We start from the raw sequence: 16,958 nt of genomic DNA, 5'->3' as shown, positions 1-16,958 counted from the left end.
AAGAGGGGATAACGCTTTCAATATATTATTTCTCAACTGCAGTGTCATCTTTCTAGTAACTTCCCTCCTACCACTGATGTAAAAATTCAGATGGAGGAATGGGAAATTATTTCTTCTTGCATAGCTTTTGTTTTATTCCTGCAGAAAATTGAGGGAGAGGAGAATTCTTCATAAGGTGTGTGGTAATTAGCAACTGTCTTTCTTTATTCTGTTACACTCATTTAGCCTGCAGACGCTCAAAAGGATTCATATTATATATATATATATATATACACATAAAAATATATAAATATATATATATATAAATATATATAAATATATATAAATATATATATATATGTATATATATATATATATATATATATATATATATATATATATATGTATTTATGTATGTACACATTCACACACTCTCTTGAAACTGGGATGGATGACTCTCCCACACCAAAAGGAAGTTGTTTTTTGAGAAGGTGGAAACTTTGGCACTTAGTTTTACCTAAGTCAACTATGGGACAATTTATTGCAGTAAAAGCTTTTTCTCATTGCAGCCAAACAAATGAGGAATAAAAAAGTAAAAACATATAAAGGATAAAATTATTTTAAAAAGCAATAAATAACAATACAATGATCCCCGTTTTACTCATATCTACTAAGAGACAATAGCTCCAACTGTAAATGTAAGTATTTCAACACACTGGGAAACTTATCCAGTTCCACCCTAATTGATAAAAATTCAAATCTTCCCATGTTCTTGCCCTCATGGAACAACTAAGGATGATATGAATATTTAGCAACATAAAATATAAAGCATATATCATGCCTCATCAGGAGGTCATTGTTAATGAAAGTGCCTCACGTATACTGCATGGTGAAATGTATACAGTATTGTGGCTTTTATCATGGAATAAGTACAATTATTAATTACTTTAGTATTCACATATGCTACATGTGTATGGAAATATATTTTATGAGTATGATGACATGAAGAAATTAGTGGCAATTAAGTGACAAATTATTATAATAAACCTCACATATTAAACCCTTAGATATACATTAAAAACAGAGACAAGTACAAATTTTTCTGTCAAAAGTTTTTGAACTAACTTCATTATTTCATCAGCATTGACATAGCTTTTTTTTAAACATAAATGGGTATTTAAATTAATTATATCCTTGTACATTTTCTTATTTTTATAATGACCATTAATTCATCAATAATGGAGCAATCAAAGCTTTGGTTAGAAAGTAAAGAGAAATTTCAAAAGGTAACTGGTACCTATATGCTTAACTTTAGAATTGGATTTAAAAAAAATATTGACTGATGGATATTATATTCATTGTTAAAAATCAGTGCTGGATTAATTCCAGTGAATTTCTTAGATTACAGGAATCCTAAACAAAATAGTCACCAAAACATGATCAGGGTTAGAACAATAGCCATTTTAGTTCATTCACCAATGGATTCTGAGACTTTAAATTGAATTTAGGTGACTTTTCACTGTGGGTACATAATTATAGAACCAGAGGAATGATTATCTAGCCATTCACTGAAGCCTGTCATGATGTAAATACTGAAATACTTTGCTGATAAACTCATACTCAACATATTAGAATTTACAATTAAAAGTTGTCACACAAAATACTGCTTGAGATAAAAACTTAAATATGGATACTCAGATGCAAGGTTTGCATACCTAAAAATGGAAGTTACATTAATGCCCCAATCACGGTCAAAGAACTTCCCATAATGCCAATTAGTGTATATACTTACTACCTTTACTTACAGGCAGGTATCTTCTTTCATTTTCACACAATAAAGGCCATTTCACTCTACTGATTCATATTCTGATCTGACAATGTACTGCTTTCTCAATAGTAGAATATTCTCTTGCCCTTTTCATTGAGTCAACATTCCAGATTCCCAGGTTACACTTCCTTTCATGTAAAAGCACTCACCTAAACCTCTCATGATTAAAAGAGACTCACAAAAAATATGCATTCGTACACTCACACTGAAACAAGACACACTATAATGTACAATACCTGCTACCTTTTTTTCCTCTTAAAATCTAATCTAAAAATCATTTTTCATGCAATGCACTGCAACTACCCCCTTTCAAAAGTTTTTTCATCACCCTTTCTTATCTTTTTAAATAATGGGCTCATCAAAAGAGTCCAAAACTTGGGACATAAGTCATGGTTTTCAGCACTAGCTTGCTTTCTTTTTGTCCCAATTGGGAAGCCATTGGTTCTTCACAGGAAATGAAAAGGAGACTCACAGAACCACACTCTCTGCAGCCATTTTTTTTACACTTGTGTATGCAGCCAACTTGTCAGCACTTATATGAAGCCTATTCAATGACACTTTCGCACAATCATTCTGTCCACACACATATTCTTCATTCATGTTCTCACAAAGTTGCAATATACTCTCAAAACCAGTTTTAAATTGTATTTATAGTTAAGAATACAAGCAAACTTGTTTAGTCTTCCCACCCTCCATAATGACTGATTCGAATGAAAGTGAAGAAAGAAGAACAGTGGAATGGTAATGAAGGAAATATCTATTGAACCTTGTGTGCCGGCCTTGTTGATTTTTATTGGAAAAATCAAATACTTTAATAAATCAAAAGTGGCAAAGATATTTTTAACAAAGGTAATATGTATGTTGAAAATGACTGTGGTAATATTGAGAGCAAATGATAGAAATTTGAGTACCTAAGATAATTGCTGATCTGCAAGGCAGGTTGAAGAAAAATTATCTGAGACAAAGACAACAGAAAATGCTTCCATAAGACACTTTTCTCAAATTATGAAATTTATGCTAGAGGAGAGCTGCATTACTCATTTAATTTTTCTCACTAGACTGCATGGCATAAGAGATGATTATCCCTTCGAAGAGAACCAATGTACATATAAACCCCTCTCGATACATATGACTTGATTGCACAAGGTCACGCATTGGTAAACTCATTACCAAGAATATTAAAATCTGAGTGCATGTCCAAACACTCAAACATTATTTCTTCAGTCCTCACAATCACTAACTAATGCTTAAATAAAAAATATATGCAAAGGTACTGAAAATCACGACGCTTTTCGTATGAATTATTGATAAAGGCTCACCTTCTACTAATTTTCAGTTACATTATAGACTCGATTTGATCATGATAGGGGAGGGGTTAAATGGATTAGTGAAGCTCTGTAATGGTATTTTGAATACATCATTAAGAAAGACGGCAACAGATGAATCAGAAGATTCAATTTGCAATTTAGGAGTTTCCCCTCATGTCAGCCTCCCACCAAAGTGGGGAAAAATGCTCACTGAAGGGAAGCAGCATCTCAGGACAGGGTGAAAGGAAAAGGCTCACAATGTATGCACGAGACAATGAGGATGACTCAAACAGGGTGATCAGATGATTTCCGGGGTGCTGGGGCAAAGATGGATTCCACACAGAGTCATATGAGAATTCATTCAGCAGACACAGGACACTCTAGGTTCTCTCAGTTTCCATTGGCGTTTCTCGCTATGAAGGGATTGCTTCGGTTGTTGGGCAGAGGTGCATTAGCTGCGGAAGCTGCATCGCGCTCAGTCCCGTATATTTTGCCAGCTTTCTTCGCCATGCTCCCAAGGAGTTCCAGTGAGCACTTATGTGCAGAGCGTAGAGAGAGAGCCCATTCTTTCAGTCCAATCTCATCCTGATGGAAGCAAATGATAATTAATTCACTTGGTCTGAACAAATCATGATTCATCAGTGTTTTCCCCAATAAATGTCTACTTTTTCTGGCAAAATATCATTATTTTCTACATTCTTTTTTCTCATTATAAATCATGACACACTATTGCAATCAAGGGCAAGAATGGAAATCACTTCCATACTCTTAAAAGTTTCTTTACTCAGCTAAAGTATTTAGAGCCCAGAGGGTAATTTAATGTAACTTGAGTCTGTTCAACCCCTTCAAAAAAACTTAAATTTTCTATATTTTCTTGGGTTGTGCACACCTTGGAAAACAACGCTTAAACTTAGCAATTTTCATTATTGACTTCTACATTGAAAGTCGTTGAATGAATGCATGACTGATTTTTGGATGATTTATTTCAACTTCCAGTATTCATCATGTCCCCAATGCTGCTATAGCAGCTGCTTCTTGCACTGTCATGGAAAAAAACAAGGACAACAAATCTACCTTTCTTCATGATGCCTATGTAATTTTTGCATAAACAAGAAAGGTGTTATATTCTAAGTTATAACTTGTGTGCAGATATATTGTAAATTGGAAGGCAGAAAAATACAAAGCATGCAGGGTTAAATATGTTTTGAGCATGGAGAGCAAGATTCAGGTGGAAAATCTTCCATCTTCTAAAAAATGCTGCAGGTGATGCTCAATTAGTGACATCATGTTCAAAGTTCTTAAGTGGAAGCAATGGCTTGTCCTGAGTATATATATGGATTTATTAATATTTCTGAATTACCTTAAATTTATGAATTTCTCCAGTTTCATTACTCTAGTTATAGGTATTTGGTCAAATCTTTTTGAAATCAAGTCGATTCAAGGCCTAAGTATACATGTACAAGTATATTTTAACATTAAAATACATATTAAAATGACAACCAAGTATTAGTAATAAATTATGTACCACTTTCATGTGCTACTAGCAATTACTTTATTCATGACAAAAGACCTTAATACTAGCTTAGAGTAACCAAATACGAAATTGCATCATAGATTATGATATGCAATTGCCCTAAAGACCTTAAGCTCATAAAGTACTGATGGCTAGTTACTCTTTTAAGCATGGTTTTATGAAAGTAAGATTACACTGAGAGATGACATTAAAAACTCTAATAAATAAAAAATGAAATGGAGCAACCACTGCAGCACCTGACTTTTAAGCACACACACAACATTTTCATAGGATTAAAAGGAGTCACTCTACTTACTGGATTTGTGAGCACAATCTTTGCATCTCGAGAACGAACCACGATACATTGCTCACTCTTGAGATGAACTAGCTCAGAGCTTACTTCCTCAATCTGGTCCATAAAAATCAATTCTGGCTTGGTACTCCCAGATTCTGGATGCAGTTCCAGCCGATTTGGGTATAGTTTGGCATATCGTGTCTGCCATGCAGATGCAAATGGACCACCAAGCTTTTTAATATACCCGTGAAGAATGCAATCAGATTCTGAAAAATATATTTGAGATGAAATTGAAACTTAAAATGTAATTCTGCATGTAAGAGTATGAAAGAAAATTCAAATATTATCTCTCAATTGAAAACTTGCAACATTATTTTCATTAATTCCTTTTTACTCTACGACAAAGCATGAGTTTAGACATTAAATGCTTGTTGGCCATTAATTTCTGAGTTGAACATGAATTATTTGTGAAATATTATCCAAAGGATATGCGATTCTTGGGCACACCAGATACATTTTTTGGAATTGTAATCAAAATAATGTCTTTCGTTGGAGCACAGTCACACATATTGTTGGCATACTCCACAATTAGGAAATGAACAGAACTGGGAAATGCATTACTACCATTTTATGCTATTAACTCATGACAGATGGCATTAATGTCAAATAACCGAGTTTAGTTAAGAGTGGAAATAGCTGCCTCTCTATCATAGAAAATTTGCATTTTTCAAGAGTAGAAAATCTTATAAAATGTAAATTCTTTTAGGCAAAAATCATCCAAAGAACATGGCAAAAACTCTCCATTAAATCTCTAAGTGAAGGAAACAGTTCTTTGATTTTATCAAGAGCTGGAGTATCACCTTAGCTTAAATGGTATCTTTCAATGAGAGAAGTTATACAATAAATCCTCTTTCAATAAATTCCAAGATTATTATAATCATCAAGCCTTCAACATTCTCACAAATTTTTGATTAGGAATATGCACTTGAGAGTTTGGTTCTCACAGTATAAAATCACAATTCTTACTTTCAAGCTGATTCTTTTAAACTTGTAATTAAGTAGCCAGTGGATCAACATGAAAATGAATATTTTTAAAGCCTCACAGCCAACTATCTATGACTGTGAAGTTGTCATCTATGGGGTGGAAATCTGGATAAAAGTGCACTGAGAATTTTTCACAGAAAAATCATTCATAGGGTCCTGAATAGCAAATAAAGAATAAGAAATAAATTTAATACATTCTGTACATACTCCATGATCAACATATAGTGCACTTAATTAATGAGAGAAGGGTAAGCTGTAAGAGTTTGAGAGACACCTATATCGTATGGGAATGACAGGCTTGAGAAACTAAGTGAAGGACAAAGGAGATATCAGGTAAATATTAGAGTTAGCCAAGACCAATACAAGGCTTCAGAGCATCAGAGGAAGGAAGAGAATATGTGAATAGATGGAATTAACCTATTGAGTCTAAAGAGCACTCAGGCTCAACTGGGAGTATCACAAACTTATGGCTCTAAAAAATTTTACTAACCCCCAACCCTAAACATATTTTACTATTATTAGCAGTATTCTATCAGGTAAGGGCACGTTTTAGATGGGCCCTGGCACCATACACTGCTGTAATCATCAACCCTAACACAACACAAAAAAAATTTGAAAACCCTAAAGGAGTCCTAATTCAAGAATAATTATCTTCAATTTGAAGCATTGGCATCCTTGTAGAATTTAAAAAATTAATTACCTTTTTCATCTGTGTCAAACTTAAGCTTTTGCTTTGCTTTACGCTTATGCTCCACTTTGTCTGCTTCATTATTGATTGTCTCAAATACCGTTTCCGCCACTTCTGCTTGCCATCTTTCTGAGATCACCAAAGAAAAGTTTTTGTACAAGTCCTGGTCAGCCTCTGTTAACTGCAATAAATAGAACTAATATTAACTCAAGTTTTAACTTTAACAAGCACATTTCATCCAGGTGAGTATTTAGAACATGTCTCCGAAACAAAGACTAATCTGAATGCATGTTAATACTTCTTTAATCCCCCATTAAACCAGAGCATTCCCAAAAAAAAGACTTATACAAGGTCAGTCCCAAGAGTGGTAGGACTTATTTTTCCCCAGATAGATAGACGGATGGGTGGTGGTTTTTCTGGCAGGATTTGAGAAAGGGGAGTCTCAGGAATGGTGGAGGCCAATGGCAGTTGGCTTTTAGCCTTTGTGGAATAATAATAATAATATACTTTATTCATCTTATAATCATATTCACATATGGTAGATGTCGTCATTTAGGAACATACAGTTGTTCTTGGATAATATAGTATACAGCACAATATACAATCACATAAAATACTTATTTGAAAATATTTGCATACATACAGGTACACCTAATATTCTACTCACGCTAGACCTTATAATTTTAGGCTAGTAAAGTCGAGCTCATAATACTCCTCTATTGAGTATAAAGGATTGGAGGTAAGCCAATCACGCAGCACCCTGCGGAACATTACATTGCGGGCTGACTTTACAGATTTTGGAAGCATATTAAACAATTGGATAGGTAGACCTTCAACTTTGTAAGTCCTTTCTAGCCTACAGTATGGAAAATCCATATTAGACTTTGCTCTGATGTTGTGGCTGTGAACATCAGCCCTAGTGGAGTACCTACTCGTATTTTCTTTTACATGAACTAATGAATAGAATATATATACATTGTAGACAGTCATAATTTTTAAATTTAAAAAGAGAGATCTACAGTGTACAAGTGGACATGACTTAGAGATAAGGTACGGACCGCCATTTTCTGCATCACAAATTCAGATTGCTCGTCTGCAAAACCTCTTTAATGCAAAGTCATTAAGCTCCATTATGAACCGGTTATTGCAACAGTGCTATACCATCAAATTTTGCATGAAACTGGGCAAAACCAGGAAAGAGATTCATGCCATGCTCAAGGCAGCTTATGTTGATAATGCCATGGGCAAATCAAGTGTTTTTGAGTGGCACAAGTTATTTCAGAAGGGTAGAGAGAACATTGAAGATAGCGAATATCTGGGATGCCCTTCGATCTCAAAAAGTGTTGAAAATCTTGCAAGAGTGAGGGCTTTGTTGGACAGGGATAGCAGATTAAGTATTTGCATGGTTTCTGAGGAACTTGGCATCCCTAAAAGCAATGTGCATTGAATTGTGACCAAATACATGGGCATGAGAAAGATGTGTGCGAAGTTGGTGCTGTGTGTGCTCTCAGACGAACAAAAGAAAACTTGCACGTGGATCTGCCAAGAGCTTCTCGACCATGTGAGTGAGGATCCAAATTTTCAATACTGATGACAATAATCCACCAGACTTCTTCCTCTTCCCCCGCCTCAAAGGCATTGGAGAATGGATGCACAAGGGTGCTACTTTGAACACTTTTGAGTGAATGTATAAATTCTGGCAATCAATTTTTTTAAATGGAATCAGCCCTATTACTTTTGGGACAAACCTTGTATGCAGATACTGCACATAAATTTTATGGATGCTTCAGTTTATGCATGTCTGGAACATTACAGTTACTATACCATTTACTAAATGTATGCAATAAAAAATAAGTTTTTACTGAACAAGATAAACAAATAATGAAAAAATGCTGCATTTTGCCATATAGCAGTGGTACCCCAGGCAAAATATTTATTTAGTTGGCCAAGCACGTACAATACCTTCAAAAGAAATTAACATCAGCCAAAATTTAATGTTTCCATATGCCTAAATATATGAACAATTATTAATAATTTTAATATTTAAAAGGGTCTATTTATAATATAATTGCAATACTGAGAGCTATTAAAAATCAATGAACCATCTCTTAAAACAAAAAGGAGGACATAGCAAATGAAGCTCCATTTGTGATCACTGGCATGTTGATCGTTACTTCAAAGAGAAGACCATTTTGTCACCTTTAACTTTTCTACCAACACAGTGACTTCTTTCATTTCAATCTTTCTCCCTAAATTTTAGCAATATTCTGTGGCTGCCTCTGGTCACAAGCGTATTCAGCAATTGCCATACGGAAACAATATCTTTGCATCAGAAAGCATTGCTAAAATAGAGCTTTTCCTTACTATTTTATTACTTTTCTTCATTTGTAAGCTTTAACAATTATGAAATGAAGGACATTATAAGACTAGGTGGTATTAAAAACATGATCAAGAGAAAAACTGCATTATCTTATTTTATTGGTTTTATGTATGTCAGTAATAAAAGTCGTCCATTTAAATCATGCACGAATTAACATATGTGTCAATCATGTTGGCAATGTTACAAACCTTAATGCCCTTTGTGTCTTCTTCATCAAAGGAACCGATATCAAATGCATCAGCAGCATTAACTTCTCCCCTTGGTGGTATGAGTGGTGGAGTGTATTTTTGCAGATATACTTGCTGCCAATCAATGCCAGCAAAAAATGCATGATCCTTCACTTCATCAGCACTGTACAACAGAAGATATGAGATCAACTCAATCAAACTGCATGCATTATATTAGAATTATAGGCTATGACTCCCTCTTAGTATACTTGAGTACTTGGAAAATTTACAAGGAATAAGGTTTAAAAGAATACTAAAATTTGTAATTATGACTATATCAACATTTGACTATACAAATGCAACATATCACAAAAGACAACCCACTTACCCTCGCCCTTTACAACCCAATCTTTTGTCAATATCTCTTTGCAGTAAGCCTTCCAGCAGAGATCTGAGCTCTTTTGAAAATGCCTCTGGCAGCTCGACATTCTGGAAAAGCATTATGCATCAGATTAGTCGAGCAAATGAAATACAGATATTAGAATGTAACAATATATATCTAGTGACAGAAAAGGAAGAGAGATGTCTCTTATTGTAATGAGCTTTTATGACTTTCAATTCCACAATTAATCCAGTTTTTTTTTTAAATTAATAAAATAGAAAAACTATAAAGTGATCCTAAAGCTCCAATGTCACCACCCAATGATGACCTCTTATTATTCACAGAATCAAAACAACATGTTATACATTAATCATGATTAATTATGTATTGTGAAGTAAAAGTACATAGACTAACACGAAGGATAGAAGAGCACCAGAGTAGGCTTTAGCTTGATGTAGAAAAGTGCTAAAAGATGAGTAACAACCATTCCAACATAAATTTAACAAACAATAATTTTCATTGAGGGATGCTACATAAGAAGGAACTTAAAATGATAGTTATGACAGCAGGATGAGTTTTTGCAATACTATTTATTGGCGATTGATTCAAGTCCTCCAGTTAATCAACTATTTCTGAAATCATACCAATATAAAATGTTCAGAAAACACCATGAATGACTTTACAGTGTGTAAAGAAATGCCTTAAGGATGCTTTTGTGGCATTTTCCAGGAAATTGAGAACTTTCTGGGATTTTCCCCGGCATTGTGTCCCCATTCCTTCAGGACAATGCTTTGGAGGAACTGCAGTTTCCATTTTCAAGTACAAAGTTATTATATAAAAAAATCCATTCATGCATATAAAAGCTCATGGAGGCCACCTATCCCTAGGGCCAAAAGGCCAAACAGGGGGATTATACATTTTCTCCAAGAAGAGAGATATTTCTCATTAGAGAAAAGTTGCTTCTAAGTGCTGGACATTGGGTGGGCCCCTCTGCAGCTTGAATTTTCCAGGGCCTTTACTTTTGCCATGGCATCCTAAAGAAACCAGGATGAAAACCAGTATTCCCCGATTCATGCTTAAATCAAATCATAATTTAACATAGGACTTTTATAGATAGAATAGTTAGAATATCCCATAGAACTAACACCCCACTAGATTCCTTCCCTGATACTGATTCCCTCCATTGAGAACAATTTCTCCTTTCCTTTCTGTTACAAAATAAAGGACTTCACAAGGATCTTTTAAGGACCATCACGGAAGGTATGAATAGGTAAAAGAAAAACCACTCGAGCATCTGGTCTTTGTAACAGTGACTTTCATCACCGGTACTATGGAAAAGACAAAAAGAACTCTGAGACATCCTAGAAACTTAGTAAGAATCACTGTGGTGAAGAAAATAAGGTCCACTAATGAAAGTAAAATTTGATCAAATGAAGTGTCGAAAAATATGATTTATGAAGACATATTTGAATTCCCATGATCTTGCAGTAAGAAACTGACACTGGTTTCAAATGGAAGTCATGGAACATAACTTCTTTGAAGTCGATAAGAGAATTAGAAATTAAAATGCAAAAATATTAGCAAAAGAACATTAGTACTATCCTGATTAATTTCGAGATAAAAGAAACAGCAAAGTAACAAGAAAACTTCAGCTGAAAAGACAGTTACCCCTTGGCCAGAACATGAAAATATGTTTTCCCAGAAAAGAAATATCAAAACATCCCACTGATTGGTCAGAGAATTAGGTAATCTCCTTAAGCTCCTACCTGAGTGTGTGCATTTTGCATCCATGACTCTTTTTACTTGAAGATAGAAACTGAAATACCTACAAAATATATTCGAGATACAATGAAGATGACACATGAAAATACCACAAAAACCTGGATTTCCAGAGGGTAAAAAATTAAAATTTATTAATCAGTATTCTATTTTTACCACCCTAATAATTGAAAATAAAATAAAAAAAGTAATTTCCTTTAACCAACACAATATTCATTGAAATTTATGAAAATTTTGATCCATAAATCCAACTCCTGTGCATGAGTTAGAATTGAATTTTTTCAGCATTAGTTGGATGATCAAATTATCCTATTACATGTATATCATATCTAGATCACATGTACAAGGAGACATTGATGGGAACTGACAAACTAGAAACAAGAAATATTGATGAAATATAAAAGAATTCATTTTCATACAAATTGAAAATTACATTGTCTTAATGAATTGGCTGAAAAAATGGGAATGATGAAACATGAATATGCTACCTTGTGATCATACGGATATTCTTTGCTCAAATATAAATTTAATTAAAATATGATATCCTGTGGTCATATACATTTACTTCCTTCCAATCTAAAATCTCAAATTGAAGAATGAATACACTTGCATCAGAATAAAAAGTAAAGGTTGAATATTAAATTAGTAATAGACAAAAGATTAAGCTAAAAGCTGCTGAATTTCCATGTTCTTTGAATCAGCCATGCAATGCATTTAATATTCATTTAACTTGTCTATTTGTATCATTTATCTGATTAACATTAGTTTCAGTAGTAATACTTCATTAAATGAAATCATGACATTGTATCATTTGACTTTAAGTGCAGAGAAAAAACACCCTTTGCCTATGCAAACAAAACACTTTCACAATATGAAAGCATATTCATATGCAAATGGTTAAATCTCAGATATTATACTAATGAGATACTGGTTAAAAATTGCTCTGCACTCTCTGAAGATCATTTTTAAGTTAATAAAAATTATCATGTCTTGAGCTGGAGGGGGGGAAACAAACTATGCCTTCTATTTCTAAAGTTGAAATCCTATATAAAATGATGAATGGCTGCAAAATAAGAGGCTAAAGAAGACTGAACTAAAACATAATAAGAGCATGCAGCAGAGTGCATTTTAAAGTCGAATGGGAGTTTTGCTTGGAAAAATCTGGCTTAAAGAGTAGTAGTGATGGTTTATCAGTTTGGGTATAGATGTGAAATGAACTACAGGCAGCCAGTTTGAGAATTTTGAAGAAGCCAATTAGATATAGAGATTATAGATTCAAAATTGGCCAATCAAGAAAAAAAACTATTGAATAAAGTGGGGCTTATGCTGAGGAACTACCCTATATGTTGGCCACATCAGATGAGATTCAGGCTTTTAAAGAAACAAATTAAGTAATTTCTCACCGCCGTCTGTTTCCAACAAGAATGATTGCATGGATGACATAAGGATGAATGATTAATGACAATGAGTGTTAGTAATGACTTTCAAACACCAAAATTGTCTTGGCATGATGTGGAATGAAAGCCATCAACAAACAACTATTTACAAGGTGATAACTTCATTTCAATCATTGATGCTGACTCAGTCACTATGACAAAAACCAAGGCAATTTTTCTCCTCTATGCATAACTCATACACTAGGTTCAATTCAGGAAAAGTAGTTTTAAAAATACACATATTTATTGATTTTTCTTTTGTCAACAATTATGACAGCTATGGTAGTTTACTATTATTGTCTCATTATAGGATTTTATATTAAATCAATGATCAACATCAGCATTTAAATTTAAAAAAAAAGAAGTGGATCATATCAATGGAGAGAGACAAGAAAGCAAACTATAAGTGCAGTCAGTCTAAGTTATTATCAATGTATATCCACTCAAAAAATGACAATAGAGAAGTACCTGTATTGCCTTGATTGCTTTGGTATGCAAACTACCACTAGCCACACTTGTAATTATGAAAAACTGATCAATAACTAAAGATCCAAAAATTCATTAAGAAGATAGTCTGGAAGAAGGTTCTAAGATAAAAAACAATATTTCTATAATAGGTAATTTTAATGCACAATACCTATAAATTGGCCAATAATATATTGAGCGATTAGCACTATTTCCCAAAGGAATAATAATTTAAATGGGAAGGCCATCATAGGTTACAGGGAGATGCTTAATCCAGCATTGGTGCAGTGAAAAGCATAAGGCTAAGAAGTGATATGTAATAAGTTACTATTTGATATATTGTGCAATGCTAACATATGTGGTGATCTCATCACCAAATAGCTGTTAAATCATATAATAAATATTAAACTTAGTTCATTTTCAACCAGAAATAATATCTCCACATGAAATTACAAGCATTTAAGACTATGTTGCCAGTTATTAACTTTGGAATTGACTTTAGTCACCCGATTTGATTTCTTGCATGCCAACCATGTGGATAAAATACATATAAAATAAACCATTACCATTGTAAGAGTCATTCGATCAATTTCATGCTTGTCCTTAGTTTTGTGTTGCCTAAATGGAGAGTGACCCTTGAGAAGCTTGTATAACATGCAGCCAAAGGAGAACCAATCTGCGCTAGCATCGTATGCTGTTCCCTTGGACAGAACTTCTGGTGCCATATATCCATGAGTCCCTCTGCAATGTAACACAGAAATTCATCGATTATCATCCAGCCAGACAATTAACGAAGGTTAAGGATATGAGGAGATACCATAAAAATTTAATTTCGGCATATGTGAAGAGCTTAATTGGGGAATAAAATATAGTGCAAAATAATTAAAGAAAAAGACAAAAAAAGATCTATGTCTGACCCAGCTCAGTGTTAGTTTTAGAAATATAAGATCTATTTATGGGTCTATACACCATTTTGAAGTTCAAAATGCATTAATAATTAAGGCAAAATTACATAGGAAACTAGGTGAATTCAAAGCTACAAGTATAGTACAATGGATGAAAAAATATACATAAATGCAAATTAATGATTACAAAACTTAAATATATAATTATACAAATTTAAATATATAATTGCCATTTATAATGACTTAAACATAGTGAGACAGGTTAAAAAAACATTGGCATAACAATAATTAATAGTCTATCTCTACAAAAACAATACAAAAGTAAGTAGCAGATTTTGGTACTCCCATTTCTTTTTAAAATTTAATTTAAAATTTATCATTTTTGGCAAATTCCTCTGAATCTTTACCAAAATTACCAAGCCCATATTTTGAAAATTATAATTTCATAATTACATGAGCAGATTCCAAAATTAACTTCACATGCAAGCTAAACACAATTAATATCAGTAAGGTTTCATTTTAAACAATAGATTATAATGAAACTACCAGAGAGATAGATCAACATAGAATTAAAAATTCTACTTTATAAAAATTTACTTTTAATTATGTCCAAACAAAAACTATTGCTCTACCATAAGATTACGAGGAGTGAACTTTTTTTTTATTGAATCAACATTTTGAATCATTACGACTGGATGAGTTTCAACTGGATGACCCTCCGTAATATAGCCAACTTTATCTTATTTGGAATGAGCAACTAATATTTAAGAATAGACTCCAGTCAACAAATACACTCAACTTCAAATCCACATTGAATTCCTACTCACAGCAAAGAGTAGAAAATAAATTTAGTTTTAAATGAATCGAAATTAGTTTTGTGATGCTTTTTCTACACCCAGAAAAGAGACAGGAAATATACTTACACACTAGCATGAGGCTTTTTCTTTGAGAAGTCACAAGCAAGTCCAAGATCAGATATTCGAACATGACCGTGCTCATCAAGGAGGATATTTGCAGGCTTTAAATCCCGGTAGACAATATAACGGCGATGCATATGCTCAAGGCCTTAGAACAATAACAAAAAGTTAACATATGAGTGAATTAGGAATTAAAATATCAATAGTTTAATCATCAATGGTTACCATAATTTGATAATGAATATTTGAAAATTTAAACTGCAACATAAACCTAATAAAAGAAGTCGAAAAAGACCATTTATAAAATCACTTTCAGTGATTTCTTTCGCGAACCACTAATATTCATAATCTCATTACGCAAACATTGTTTTGAAAATTAATGTGCTGCAATAATTTGCAAGTCCCAACAATGTATCAGTAATTTCAAGGTGTGTAAGAGAGACATAAATTTGCTCAAGTTTGCTTTAGAATTATACCCATAGTTGATTGGATTTTGGTCAATAATGAAAATTTTTCAAGAATTCATTAAGGTTGAACATTGTAAAAGCAACACTTTCCTGATTAAGATTTTTGCTCAATTAATTCCAAATTAAAATTTATTTAAATATCTTAATTGCATGAACTGTCTGTTCTAAATAGTGTTCTCACCTTTAATCTTGCATATTCTAAGAAGAAAAATCATCACAACATTATCAACGACAATTTCTTCACTTCCCTTAAAGTTATTACCACATTTTCTCAACTGAGCTAAATAATATTAAGTTTTTGGAAATGCCACTTATCTTGATGTAAGCATTTGCTGACATCTTTTTGGCTGAGTCGCTCCCCCTTAAATTCTGTGCATGCACAGCTTCCCTCCCAAATGTAACACCCAAGGCATTAAATTCTTCTATTTCAAGGACTTGCTCAATATGAAAAACATTTTCAATTGAATGAATGATATATCTATTTTATGGTATGACTATGTATGTTTCCTCATTGGAGTGAAGTGAGACTTGGTGAATTTAATCGACCCCGACAAAATATCATCTTAGCCTGTGGTCTGTCTAATGATCTACACTTGGTCATCTTCCTAAAGTTTGGGGTAGTCTTTAAACCATGTGTCTTACCATACCATTCTTTTCTGTTTCTGTTTACCTTCCCCTATATATCTGTGGAACTGCAAATATGACATGATTGATAGTCTTTCAATGAAAATCATTATTCATCCAAAACTTCAGCCTATGCCTCATTGAAAGTTTGGTAAGAATATAAACCACCACAGTTATCAACCTGAAGTTTGGTTTGATATGTGAGGTTAGAGATGATATGAGAAAAACAGTCATAAGGGTGGAGTGGCTTGTTCCTTACCCTGTGCTGCCTATGGGTTCCCAGGAGAACCTGTAACCCAAAAAATCACACATCTCGGGTGAAGCTGAGGGTGCCTGAGACATGTCTGGGAATCGAACCCAAGCCCTTTGGTCAGAAGTCCAATGTTCTAATTAATAGACTACCATGACCTGCTAGTTAGAAAACATATTCTCAAAAGGTGAAGTTCTGTATACTAACAAGTTCGAGCCTCTCTCCTTCTCCAACATTTTTCAGCAATTTAACTGCAATTAATCCTTAGGCTTCTGCGACATCTATTTGATGAATTCATGCTGCTTCCGGGAATTACTGTCGCGTAGGTGAGTTGATAGACAACTGTTTCACCCCCAGTCCTGCAGGCATCTTCAGGTCGAAGTGATTTGCGTTGCAATTTGGCCGCTATATATAGGAGAGTATGGCTGGCCAGGAGCTCTCTGATTGGTCGTTTCTTGGCAGACAATGGGAATCAACCTTTTCCATGTGGGAGCCAGGGTGTAGCCGACCTCATAGTTGAAATTGTTTGGAT

At 33.7% G+C, this 16,958-nt stretch overlaps 1 protein-coding gene across 1 annotated transcript in view; it reads right to left on the bottom strand.

Annotated features, from left to right (window-relative positions):
* Positions 1-391: 391 nt before the first annotated feature.
* The window catches only part of Gprk1 (G protein-coupled receptor kinase 1), a 1,192,964-nt gene continuing 1,176,397 nt past the window's right edge, over positions 392-16,958 (bottom strand). Inside the window, exons 10-16 of the mRNA XM_071589974.1 lie at positions 15,092-15,233; positions 13,830-14,004; positions 9,590-9,690; positions 9,223-9,385; positions 6,667-6,835; positions 4,944-5,188; positions 392-3,699 (exon numbers count right to left, since the gene is read on the bottom strand). Of these exons, the coding sequence (XP_071446075.1) occupies positions 3,505-3,699; positions 4,944-5,188; positions 6,667-6,835; positions 9,223-9,385; positions 9,590-9,690; positions 13,830-14,004; positions 15,092-15,233 (1,190 nt within the window). The 3' untranslated portion in view covers positions 392-3,504. The remainder of the gene's footprint in view (positions 3,700-4,943; positions 5,189-6,666; positions 6,836-9,222; positions 9,386-9,589; positions 9,691-13,829; positions 14,005-15,091; positions 15,234-16,958) is intronic.

Source organism: Hetaerina americana, unplaced genomic scaffold (genome assembly GCF_022747635.1).
Source record: "Hetaerina americana unplaced genomic scaffold, ioHetAmer1.1.p SCAF_4, whole genome shotgun sequence".
NCBI classification, from domain to species: Eukaryota; Metazoa; Arthropoda; class Insecta; order Odonata; family Calopterygidae; genus Hetaerina; species Hetaerina americana.
Note: the sequence above shows the minus strand (reverse complement) of the source record. Positions and strands in the feature narration are given on the sequence as shown.